This window comes from Gadus morhua, chromosome 1, assembly GCF_902167405.1.
Source record: "Gadus morhua chromosome 1, gadMor3.0, whole genome shotgun sequence".
In the NCBI taxonomy this organism is placed as follows: Eukaryota; Metazoa; Chordata; class Actinopteri; order Gadiformes; family Gadidae; genus Gadus; species Gadus morhua.
In genome coordinates, this window is record NC_044048.1 from 4,717,573 (window position 1) to 4,731,213 (window position 13,641).

At 41.2% G+C, this 13,641-nt stretch overlaps 1 protein-coding gene across 2 annotated transcripts; it reads left to right on the forward strand.

Annotated features, from left to right (window-relative positions):
* Window positions 1-5,733: 5,733 nt before the first annotated feature.
* On the forward strand, window positions 5,734-12,954 carry slc16a1a (solute carrier family 16 member 1a). Of its 2 annotated transcripts, XM_030368127.1 has the most exons (8): window positions 5,734-6,069; window positions 7,071-7,170; window positions 8,326-8,354; window positions 8,480-8,537; window positions 8,738-9,002; window positions 10,856-10,999; window positions 11,226-11,999; window positions 12,368-12,954. In XM_030368127.1, the coding sequence occupies exons 5-8, from the start codon at window positions 8,786-8,788 to the stop codon at window positions 12,586-12,588; spliced, it is 1,356 nt and encodes a 451-aa protein (XP_030223987.1). In that variant the 5' UTR covers window positions 5,734-6,069; window positions 7,071-7,170; window positions 8,326-8,354; window positions 8,480-8,537; window positions 8,738-8,785; the 3' UTR covers window positions 12,589-12,954. The 2 variants fall into 2 exon arrangements, with proteins under 2 accessions (XP_030223987.1, XP_030223979.1); XM_030368119.1 differs by lacking the exons at window positions 8,326-8,354; window positions 8,480-8,537.
* Window positions 12,955-13,641: the final 687 nt, after the last annotated feature.

A 13,641-nucleotide genomic window follows, 5' to 3' on the forward strand; every position in this document is an offset into this window, starting at 1 on the left:
AAGAGAAAGCTGGCAGGAAGGCCCGTGGTTACATTGTGGAGACAGCCGACGACAAGGTCAGTTTCCCTCTCCCCACACTCCTCGAATGCAACCAAATCCCAATCAACCATTTGGAGATCCCAACCCCCAATGCTGCTCGACACCATGGACACCTGAGACGCATCGCAGACGAGACCCCACCCCTGGTTCCACATGCACACATACTCCTGTCGCTCGGTAGAGACATTCTAGGAGTACACAAAATAAGAGGTCAAATAAACGGTCCACATGACGCGCCATTCACCCAAAAGCTGGACCTTGGATGGGTTGTCGTCGGCGACGTGTGCCCCGGTGGAGCGCACAAGCCACCCCAAGCAGATCATTCTCCATTCTGGAAGGTGGACGCCTCAGTTCCTCAGCCCATGCAGCAGCAAAATCCAGGTGAAAGAGAGTTCGACCCCCCTAACAGCACACAGACGCTCAATAGAGAAAACCTGGGTCAATCATCCTTCCTTCACACAGCCAATGAAAACAAGCGCGCTCCTTCAATGGATGACCTGAGGTTCCTGCCGATCACGGACGATGAGCATCGACAAGACGAGTCGAAAAGTTGGGTCGCACCCCTTCCATTCCAGTCCCCACGAAAACGACTGCCCAACAACAGGCAGTACGCCAAAAGCCGCCTCAACTCTCTCTGCCGCACTCTAAGCGAGCAGCCACAGAGACTTCCTCCACCTCCTGTGGTTCCACAACAACAACCCGGACAGTGACATTGTGGATTACCGAATGTGTGTCCATGTCTTCGGCAACTCCCACACCCCCTTCCAAAAAATGGCTAATAGCTTGCCACATAAATCCCAATGAACCAGGATTTATATTTTCTCATGATCATTGCGAACACATTCTACAAGACACCCATCCATCTCCATGAAACAACCAATGTTTCACTTCAACGTAATATATTACTACCGTATCCATCTCTTTTCTTTGTATAACCATTTTAAAAGATTCAATTTAAGAATTAAAAGCGACACGATAACACAGGCCACATATAAAGGAAACAAAGGTGTTGACCGATGGCGTGTTGCCGGCATACATTCAGGCGTAGTATTCATTGTGTTTCCTGAACCACTAAAGTACTTTCTACATCAATGGAACCCCCATACTGGGGGAAATGCCTTGCCATACTTGATCTGTGTGGCTACGGTAAATGTTGAATTCACAGGCATAGTCGGTGCCCACGAAAAACTGTAAATGCAGACACATTCAGACGTGCACACACACAAATTGCATACATACACGTAAACAGTTTGAGGTTGAGATAAACAGACTCAATTAACTTTGTAGCTTATTGTGTACATGTACTGAGGCATACTTTTGAATTGTTGCATAAAATATTAATCATTGGCTTTGTTTACTAGACTTTCCACTTTGTAAAGCACACACAAACACAGACTCTTTCTTGTTCATGCACACATAAGGAAACAGACACAAATGTGCAGGCAGCTTTACACTGTCTCTTGCTCAGACAAACACTCACAAACACAAAGACACAAGCATACCCATTCAGACGTCACTTCAATCTCCAGGGCCCAGTTTCCCGAAAGCATCGTTAGCCTAAAGTTATCGTGAAGTGCGTCGTACGAGCATCGTACAGTTTTCACACCATTTCCCAAAAGCATCGTTGGTAACGAACGTCGTGAAAACGCTCGTAGCTAACGAGGACTCCAGGGGCAGGCTACTCGTTGGATGCTAAGAGCATCGTTAGCCTACTATAGGCTCAGTGGCGTCACCAGCGGACATTCCGTGTATCGGATGTGTAACACATCCAATGCCACGGAATGCCTAGCTGGCACAATTTCGCAACCAAAAACAGTGGTTACCACCGATGTATTACTCATAGACTACTGTTAGATTTAAACAGCAAAGATAGAGGCATGTTTGAAGTCAACGACAACATAATTTATAGCAGCAATTACAAAAATTACAAAAATACATGCGCAGCCGAAATGTATCGATCAAACACCACGTCACAAGGCATATAATAGAATCGAATGATTCCATTGCTCTTGTGTGGGGGGTCGCTTTCGAGCTGCACTTGCTGTCTCCCTCTGATTTTAATTCAACCATCGTTGTTAAAATGTCCTCATATTGATCAATGACAGAAGACATAGGCTACTGTAGACATGAATCATGCTGAGACCAGCGGGTGTCGGATAATTTCTGCAGGCGTTTTTTGTTGCGATTGTTTGCATTAAAGGCCCACTATTCCAATTTTTTTGCCAAAATTACATTAATTATGCAGGTTGAGAGTTATTCTGATGGTTCTACACGCTTAGACAGTATATAACAGTGATAAATCGACCTCGATGTGTGTACACTGGTGGAAACTATTGAAGATTTGTTGAGATTTAGACTGTCTATTTGATAAGGATTTATTTTGGTATTTCTGGCATCCCTAAAACTGATTGGTGAACTCCGGATTGTTTCTATATAGTATTTCGGTAAGCCGTCTTCTCTGTCTGGGAAAAGCTAACAACAATCTATCCATCCTTCCACCACAAATAAAATGAGAGTATGACGACATAGAATAAAGTTGAAGAGTGTCGCTGCCAGTGAAAGATAGAGTTCCAGTCGTTGTGCTTTGAGTGACCCTGGCTAGAGCCTATTAAAAAGTCAATGCAAGATAAATAGTGCATTGAAAAGGGGACATCACCGTGTACTGTTGTGGAACATGCATGGTAAAGTTTGTTGCATGATAAAGGATTATCCTGTAACAAGGTATATGGTAAAGGCCTAATAATACAATGGAAACAACCAGGGATTCCTTTTACAGGACAGGTCCATTGTACTTACTAATTAAATTGTTTTACATACTAATGCAGTGGAACATATATAAATGAAAAAGTACAAATTATTTTGAATTGCATAGGCAATGGAATATTATATTACATGGGTTTTGATAAAAACATTGTCATATCATGAAAAAAAAACAATGTTTCCTTTTATCATACAGTTTCAGCATACTTTCTAAGTAAATTGTAAAATAATCTGCAAAAACGTACTCAATATGTGAGAAGATGTACCATGACACTAGAGGGAAAATGTTCCTATGCTATGGAAAATGTTACCAGGAATTTTATAACATAACATTGTTTCTAAGGTAATCTAATAAACTCATTATAAATGGTTGAAGCCAGGAACAATGATTATTTAAGAAATAAATGATTTGTGTAGTGACATTTCTCAAATGTTCCTGGTTCCAATAACCATCACTGGTGACTGACTGCAATCTAGTATCTGACAATGCTTGAGTCCATGAGGTGTCAAAGAATATAATGTCCAGAAGTTTGTTGAGTTTGCAAAAAGGTCATGTGGGTTTATTTGGTATAACAATAAACCAAATAATACTGACTTCTAATTCTTAAACCCAAAAAAGCAGGAAGTGGGCTAGCCATAGTAGAAAACCTTTTTGCTGTGTAATCAGACACACCTGATGCTGCCCAGGCTCCATTATGTGCACACAAGCCCTCAAGACCTGTGGAGGTCGCCAAAAACATTCATAATACACATAATTAATAAAAGGAAGAATATGGCTCCTAACATTAGAAAGAACTATCTTAATTTCTAGGTTAAACTTGGGATGTTACCAAGATAAACCTTTGATGAGTACATTTGTAACTTGACTTAACTTTTTTATATAATTAATATAATCTATCTGAGAATTGGTTGCCTTCTTACCTACAAAGTATATAGGCAATTATATCTTAATTAATACCAGCCTTAAGATTTCGGTCCAAACTACACTGTACTTAGTTGATTTGATGGGATGTTTCCACCATGGAATAGTGGAACTTTTATAGTTGCTATTGGAAGAAAGCTAAATATTGGCACACGTAGCATAAGCTAATCACAGAAAATCCCTCTAACTCAGCCATGGGCTGCTTTTCATTATCAAGATATTGTTGTTGATCTCCGCTCTTGCGTGACTTTAGGCAGGAGACTCAGAAACTGAAATTATTAAAGATCTTTTCTTCCTTTTCTTGTTTCAAATAAAGTGAGCCACTCTCGAGTGAGTTTGCTTGTCAACATTTCTTCATTTCAATTGGTCCGATTTAAATACTAATACACGTTTCAATATATTCTCACACATTTGAAATGTATTAATTTTATTGGCACTTTTTTTGCAGAGCATAACACGTATAGAATTCAGCATTAATTATCAAGCCTGGAGTCACCTGTCTCAGAGCTCAACTTGAATGGTTCAATCAATCAACAATAATGCATTCTTTCATTATGGTTACTTTCTGAAACCTGACACAATAGAGCAGTAACAATAAGCCCCCCGCACTTATCACACATTCTAATCAAACGCCGTCGAGTTCTGCCATGGTGTTTGCTGTGATCTGACTTCCTCCAAAAGGAACGGGGCTGATAAGCACAAGGATTCTCTACTTTGAGTAAACCACAGTGTGTTAAAATGTCTTTCATTGGAAGGAAAATAATAAAGAAAGGGAGAGTGGCAAATGGGTAGGCCAAATCAGGGTAAGAGGAGTCAAAAGCTAAAGACAGAATAGAACGGAAAAAAGAAAGCGAAGTGCATGGATTGCTATTCAGATGGTCGGATGGTGAAGATGATGACAGTTCAACCTGACTCTGCATCAAGAGGGAGAATGAGGGGATAAGAGATGGATGCACCGTAGGTCTGTGGAAGACACCGCCTCAGTCGCTGTGGTTCCCTTGCATCTCGCTACAGTGAGAAGGAGATTGTATGCTTCCGTGTGTCCAGGCACTTTCTTTATTTGTGTGCGTATTACGAGCGCAAGAGGGCGTGTGTGATGATGCCTGCACTTTTGTACACTTGTGTGTGTCGGTGTTAGAGTACTGTGTTTGTGCATTGGAGTAGTTTGTGAGTGTGTGTGTGTGTGTGTGTGTGTGTGTGTGTGTGTGTGTGTGTGTGTGTGTGTGTGTGTGTGTGTGTGTGTGTGTGTGTGTGTGTGTGTGTGTGAGAGTGTTTAAGTGTTTGTAGGTGACTGCATGTTGCACTTTTGTGTGTCTGTGTATGAACAAGATTGTAGATGTTTCCCAAATCCATTTCCTTTCTGTGCCCAATACACTCGGCAATAAATGCCAGCCCTCCTGAAGACATCGAGTTGCATTGGGGGCGTGGGATGGGTGGGCTGTAGTCCCTCCAATCCAAAACAAAACTCGTCATTCGATTTGAAGCAAACAGGAGCGAATAAAAGATCTCATAAACAGAAAGCAGGTTTTAAGGAGAGTTTTGAGTTTGAGGCACCTTGCAAGGCCTTCCCACGAGTAGGCATGCCAGCGGAGGAAGCCCCTGGCCTGGGCCGATCTATGCAGCGATCAGAAATCACTCTCCCAGGTGCAGTATGCCCCCCCCCCTCCCACCAGTAAACAATGGATGTTCTCTGTATGTGGACCGGAACTCCTACAGCCATAACTCCCAAGACCCAATTAAAAAAATGCATTGATGTGTCAACACACACAGGAAATCAGGGTTCCAAAGAGCATCTAATCTGATATCCTTTCCATTTTTCCTCGCACTATATACGACCCCCCCCCCCCCCCCCCCCCCCCCCATAAGGCGCCAGACACATTGCAATTTGTGTCAGTGTGAGTGAGAGTGCACCCATGATGAGGGGTGTGTCTGTGTGTGTGTATTTGATTTGTATAGGGGGGGAAGGGGGGTGGGGGGGAATTGCCTTTTAAAAAGCAGGGCATTAGGTCCCAACACTCAGTTTGGAGGAACTAGAGGAACATACACACCTTAGGATTGGTGTGTATGTGATTGTGTCTGACTGTGCGTGTGTGGGTCTGTGTGACATCCCTCCTGGTAATGAATGAGTAAACTTCAATCTTTTCAAACTCCTGTGAAAGGAGCCGTGAAAACTTGCGATCCCATCCCGAGCGATCGCGTATGAAGAGTTGACTTTGTTTAGTACATCTGGCCCTCGTCGGACCCTACGATGACAACTGCCTTGTAGTAGGAGGCCGCCCTTCAGACAGACAAGGATCATCACAGGGCCATCGCTTGTCTGGTGTCGAAGAGAGCTGGTTAAAGGCAAGGTATGAATACATTGACGGATAGAGATGCAGATCACACTGCTTATGGCATGGCATGGCCCTTTATAGATTGGAAAATGTATGGTTTACTTGCACATGTTTTGTTAGGATTTATGGGGAAGAAGGCATTTTATATTGCTCATTGTTTATCATGTCACGACTTTGTATTATTGTTCGTCCCTCCTTTTGATCAGTTTTTGTATCAATAATTATTTTTTATAGTAATATCTTTTTAGAAGTATATTTAGCTTAAAATTAGGTAAGGCAGGTTGAATTATTATTGCTTGACTCTTCTAACTATCATCATATTGTTTAATAAATATTGGCTAATTTCTAATGAGAAGCAAGCTTATTCAATGAATTAATAGGACGTGGCTGTGTGGGTGGACAAGTGACGCACTGTGTTTGTGTGTATGCATACTGTACATACGTATATACCTCTTGTATATATTTAGCTTGTGCAAAATTCAGCCGCCAGACTCTTAACAAAAACAAGTAGGTACTGTCACATAACTCCTGTCCTGGCATCATTACATTGGCTGCCCATTCAGGCTAGAGCCGATTTTAAAGTTCTTCTCTTAACTTATAAGGCATTAAATGGACTTGCACCTTCTTATTTAACTGAACTACTTTTTCCCTACATTCCGCCACGTCCACTCCGTTCTCTTAGTTCTAACCTCCTTGTCATCCCACCAATCAATAAAAAGTCTGCTGGTGGCAGGGCCTTTTCCTACCGTGCTCCTTTTCTATGGAATGGCTTCCCACTATGTATCAAAGAAGCTTCATCCACTGCAATTTTCAAGTCCCGTCTTAAAACATACCTTTTTACTCAATACTTTGGTTTAAACTAATTTTTAAATGTTTTATCATATTCCTGTGGTGTTTTAATATTGTTTTAATATTGTTATTATTGTACTTGATATTTTGTAAAGTGTATTGAGACCATGTACCATGGTGATTTTGAACTTTAAATAATAAATTGATTGATTGATTGATTGTTTCAGATTAGGGCTATCCCTGAGCTGAACTCTTCCAGCACTATAGACCAGTGATTCCCTCCTGTAAGACGATTGTTGTCACGCTCACATAAACCATCACAAGAAGGTGAGCCCAGTCCTAGTGACAAAGTTATTCACACTCTCAATCTAATATTATGATGCGGTTAAAGCATGCTGTTTTCCATGGGGTGGCCCGATATGCATATCTGGTCACAGGAGATTTCGGACTTTACTTGGTTAAAAAGATATGTGCACATAAAAATCACCCATTTGCAATCACCCCAAAAAGTTTTCAACCACTACTGAAAGGGTTGGCGGGTGAGGTGGGTGTCATTAGGAAGGCGATGTCAATTTCAATTTGTTAAAATAACCTATTTTTTTTACTCTGTTCCGTACTTCTGTACTACAACAGAGGCACCTTTTTATGGCTGCAGTGTAGCCGCTCAAATCCCATTTCAATAACAAAAGTTCTGTGGTGCATTAAATATTCACAGTTCATTACACACAATTTGCTCATCCAATAACTTTTCACGCCACTAGACCAATTTGTCAACCAAATTAAGTCTGCCTTGCCTGAAAATGCAAAATATAAATAAATAACAATAAAACAACCCAAGCCACAAAACATCCTGTCTTCCCCCACCCACCAGAGTAGAACCATGGCTGGCTCACTAAATTGAGCCGTCCAAATACAAGCAGTGTTCTCCAAGGCTGATCGATGTGCTGTCGGCGGAGCCTCACCTCTGGAAACAACACGATACCTTTAATCCTTTTGACTCTGAACTCTGGATGCATCCCATATACATACATCACCACCAGAGAGAGACATGTGAGAGTTCCCGGGTATAGAAAGCATGTTGAATAGATGGAAGGGGGAGAGGGAAATGGGAAAGGGAAATTGGTCATAAAAAATACTTACCACTTCATAGACAGATTGCGAACAACTCCAAAACAAATAATTGTTTCTTCTTTCAGAACATAATGATTCCAAACAATACCCCAGACATAGCATGTTGTTTCAAGGTGTTATTTAATACACAAACCATTCTCTGAGAGTCTACATTTTATTCAGTGATCTTGATTGATGACCTGATTTTTAGGTTTTCAAAAAAATCATGCTGCACTAGCTACATTTTTCTGATTCATGCTTAAAACTGATCGCTGATGAAAAACTTGGCTTAATGTGTCCTTCTCTTGGAAGATGTTTGCTATCTGTAACTCTCTTTCCCACAAACAAAACCTTTTGTGTTATATGAATCAGGGGCTGCAGAGAGAAGTCAGAGAGCTGAGGTACAAGCAGATGCAAATGCTGAACAACACATTCACTCTCATGCAGCTGTTTAAATAAGCTTCACACTTCCTCCAATAGGCATTATTCCTGTGATTTCTCACATAGTCATCTGTTCCTCTCCCAGGTATTGCTCTACTTCATCCCAAACCCTCTGAACTGACATTGATACATCTGCCTTGTTGGTACGCAAGCCATATCTTTCCAAAAGAAAAGCATCAAATATGCTGCGTGAGATCCAGATGGCACTGTAGCATATATTCATGTTCTGTTATCTAACACTGACACATATGTTACCATCAGTTGAGCCTACTAAAAAGCAACAACAAAACCAACATGGAAATATAGCATTTTAAGTATTTGGCTATTTTCCTTCACCCAACAGGCTACGACCCTCTGCACAGACTGTAGCTGAGGATACTATTCAGCAGAAATGGCTCCTGCAGTCGGTGGCCCTCAAGGATACACGCCCCCGGAGGGTGGCTGGGGATGGATGGTGGTGATCGGCGCCTTCATCTCCATCGGCTTCTCCTACGCCTTCCCAAAGTCCATCACCGTCTTCTTCAAGGAGATTGAGGTCATCTTCGATGTTACTAGCAGCCAGGTGTCGTGGATTTCATCCATTATGCTGGCGTGTATGTATGGAGGAGGTAAGATCTCTTTTCCCTTTTCTAAGTTATTTTGCACACTTAATGAATTGAATGCATCCGTTTAATTTGGATTTGAACAAAATCTTTAATGTTTTGAGTTTATACATGACCCAAGATTCCCAAAACCACAGCGTGCTAAGCTTACTGTAGTCGAAGTGGAACATTAGTTATTCAACAATAAATAAGTAAATAATAATAATCATTAACCTTAATGGACAGATACATATGAATTTCCGAAATGAATGTTGAAAGCCAATAGATAATAGTCTCACTAAATGACTATTTACAATGGCCTGTTCATTCTGACATGTTTTGCAAGGTAAATTACAGGCATGAATAAAGTATAGATAAAAGAAAGTGTCTAGAAGAGTCTCCAAGGATAGATTTTATTCCTGAGAATATTCAGAAAAATACTCCTCTTTATGCATCTTTACCACCGAAAGAACATAGTCGAGGAAGTGGTAAGTTACAAAAACAAAATCTATATTTGTTGAACTACTCTGTAAATCCTTGTCTGTTTATGATAACATAAGATTTTGTTGTGTTGTTAGTTGTAAAATAAATGGGTAGACCCCATTGACCATTGCAAGGACGAACGCTTTCTTCCAGAATGGTTTCCTAAAAATGGGTGTGTTGTTGGCAATTCGTTCCATTATACAGTAAACAGTGTGAAGGTTATAATCCACTCAGCATGTGGGCATTCATATAAAAGGTGAATACATGTATTCTTTCATTTATAATGCAATAAACACATCTGACAAGCTTATTGACCTTTCCTTGAAGTCTGGAGCAATACCTGCCAAATAAGTAAACCAACATCCTATCACACTTGTAGCCCTGAGAACTCTCCAAGCACACACACTTTCAAGATAAGATTTTGAATTACTGGTCACTCTGGCTCTCCTTCAATTTCAGATTCATTACATTCCTAATGTCTAACATTGGTCCGGTCGCCAACAATTGATTTTGTATGATTCTTAGCCACTCTCCTTTCTGAAGGGCAGGAAAGAACTCATTGTTAGATTTTAGAGTCTGCCTTCGTTACAATCCTGAAAAAAACACCTTGCTTTGTCCTGCTCTTCGCTCACAAATGAGTCTGGACAACCTCTAAACAAAACCTGTCAGCTTCTATTTAATCTCGTTGGGCGGTACGGGGACTTGGCAGGGAGGTGGAAGCATCTTTCATGCGGATACTCATTCTCATTTTGCTGTGCTATTAAAATCCATGCTAGGGAAATGACATTGTGGCACCTAATTCCTTGCATCCATTTAAGTTGCTGTTTATACAAACTATTTTTATTTTGTGACACATATTAGCCATGCATTGCATTGTCTATATTTGTTGTTGCTACACACATTCAATCACATTCAATTCTACCTTTGAATGCTGTATTCATGAAGTGTAGGCTTGCACATCAAAAATAACAGATAAAATAGAAATGGATATGTGGGTGGGCAATAGGCTACTAACAGTTAGACATGAGGGATGAATCTTTTCCTCTGTAAAATGTACCAGATAAAAATCCTCACCATGCCTTCAAGAAACCTCACATGTAAACATAATTTCAAAAGGACGAGAGAATATTTAGGCCTGCTGCAGTGCAGCATTGACAAGAGAATTCAAGAAATGGTATTGAAGTCATCGCGCTAGAGCTGTGTGTGTGTGTGTGTGTGTGTGTGTGTGTGTGTGTGTGTGTGTGTGTGTGTGTGTGTGTGTGTGTGTGTGTGTGTGTGTGTGTGTGTGTGTGTGTGTGTGTGTGTGTGTGTGTGTGTGTGTGTGTGTGTGTGTGTGTGTGTGTGTGTGCTATGAGACTCTGCTACCTTCCCCTCATCCTTGCCTATTCGATGTTCAGGTCCAATCAGCAGTATCCTGGTTAATAAGTACGGGAGTCGCGCTGTGATGATGTTCGGGGGCTGCTTGTCCGGATCGGGCCTCATCGCCGCCTCTTTCTGCAACTCCATCCAGGCGCTCTATTTCTGCATTGGAGTTGTGGGAGGTGAATACGTTTGAGTTGTATCGCATAAACAACCTTATTTCATGCAACGCTGCTGCCACCTAGTGTTGCATTAAAGGAATACAAAATATTTTTGCTGTAATATAATTAAATCAGTATTGCTTCAGTAGTACTATCATCATTATAAGTCCTATTCATGTAAATCCTCTGTTGAATGTCAAGGAATGCCTGGGCTCACTGTCTAACACTTTCTCGCTTTAATTTTCAGGCTTGGGATTAGCCTTCAACCTCAACCCAGCACTTACAATGATCGGAAAGTACTTCTTCAAGAAGAGACCCATTGCCAACGGCATCGCCATGGCCGGCAGCCCTGTCTTCCTCTCCACCCTGGCACCGATCAACACCTGGTTCTTCGACAAGTTTGGCTGGAGAGGAAGCTTTCTGATCCTTGGGGGCCTTCTCTTCAACTGCTGTGTGGCAGGTTCTCTCATGCGACCCATAGGGCCCAAACCCAAACCGGTGGAGAGGGGCACGGAGAGGAGGACCGCATCACAGATCATGAACAGCTTCATTGACTTCACCCTGTTCAAGCACCGTGGCTTCCTGCTGTATCTCATGGGCAACTTCATCATGTTCTTCGGCCTCTTCGCCCCACTCGTTTTCCTCAGTAATTTCGGCAAGAGTAGAGATATCCCCAAAGAGAAGGCTGCTTTTTTGCTTTCCGTACTCGCTTTTGTAGATATGGTGGCAAGGCCCTCCATGGGCATGGTGGCCAACACCAAGTGGATCCGACCAAGAATACAATACTTCTTTGCTGCGTCTGTCTTGTACAACGGTGTGTGCCATGTGATGGCACCTTTATCTGTGACCTACACAGGCTTTGTGATTTATGCAATTTTCTTCGGCTTCGCCTTCGGCTGGCTGAGCTCGGTGCTGTTTGAGACCTTGATGGATATCGTTGGGGCTCAGCGCTTCTCCAGTGCTGTGGGGCTGGTCACCATTGTGGAGTGTGGCCCTGTGCTGTTAGGACCACCTCTATTGGGTAAGTGCCACCACCATTCAACTGTTGATTAAAGAACATTTACAAATTAAAAATGACATGATGACAAAAATAAACATTGTTATTTGATAAAGGAGACGGTGAGCCGGTGCCTGTACATATATGTGTGCAAACACAATTTTTCATTGTCTTGTGTTCACTTTCCATCATACCTTGGTTTTAACCAGTTCTCACATTATCTCTCACCATAAAGTTAATCTACTCCAGCAGTTAACTGTTGCTAATGGAATACCTACAATAAGTAATTGCCAACACACATGTGATATTCTGAGGAGTGACGACGATAATTTCATCCTGAAAACGGCATAGAAAAGGTTATTAAAATTACATATGTTGTTAATTTTCCACAGGGAGGTTCAAAGACATCTACAATGATTACAAGTACACCTACCAGGGATGCGGTATTATCCTCATTGTTTCCAGTGTGTTCCTCTTCTTTGCCATGGGAATCAACTATCGTCTAATGGACAAAGAGAAGAAGGAGGAAGAGAGAAGGGTTAAGGTAGAGGGTAGGAGATATGAGCCAAATAAAAGCAAAGCAGTGTCAAAGGTGGCAGAAGATACTGTCTAACTAATCGATTCTTTACTGAGCTGAATTTTTTTTCCATGCATCTTTGTTTTTGCACATATAACAACCAAGAATAATAGTTTCTATAATATAATTATCTTTTTACTTCTGTACTGTTTTACACTCTGAAGTTGATATTCAATATACTACTAAACCTCCAAGCCTCACTTTCCAAGTTTATTATTTTTCCAATAAATGCTCTGTTTTGCTCTTTCGCACAGGCACACAGGATGGCCTGAATGTGTCTGATTTTTCTGATGTGATTGTAGTCTAGCCCACTCAATCAGGAGTGCATGGCAATGATGACCATACAATGTATTCATGCATTTAATTATGACTTAAATGAAAAATAAATCACTGTAACCATAACAAAGTCTATATTTCCTGAAATTGAATACAGAATACAATTGCATTCGATTTTTTACAATATATTTCAAACTATATAGAGTGGCAAAGTCACGCCCCTTCCGGTAGAGCCCATGGGACCTATGAGATCGAAAAATATGAATGGGTTTCAATGGAGAGAAAGTAATTATTGTCTGGTCCCAGTCTTTATATGCCCTGGATTACACATATGTTGTTTGTGGATTTAAATGATAATTACTCATGTCAAGAGTTTGACAGTTTATTGTGCATTTTTTTCAATTAAAGGCTGTAGAGAAAACACAATGAGAAAGACTACATGTCTCGGATGTGCTGTCACGTCACGCTCCCTGCGACTGGCGTGGACAAGACCAACAATCTCCCCATCGGCATAACTGAAGCTCTCCGCATGCCCCGATTTATACGTTTTTTTTACCTCTTTCGATGCTTTTATCCCCCCCCTTGGAAAAAACCTAACATTATCAAACTCCTTCACGAAAATGTTTAGTTTTCTTTGCATGAAAAATTATCATTTAAATCCACAAACAACATATGTGTAATCCGGGGCATATAAAGACTTGGACCAGAAAATAATTACTTTCTCTCCATTGAAACCCATTCATATTTTTCGATCTCATAGGTCCCATGGGCTCTACCGAAAAGGGCGTGACTTCGCCACTCTACCGGTGGTTC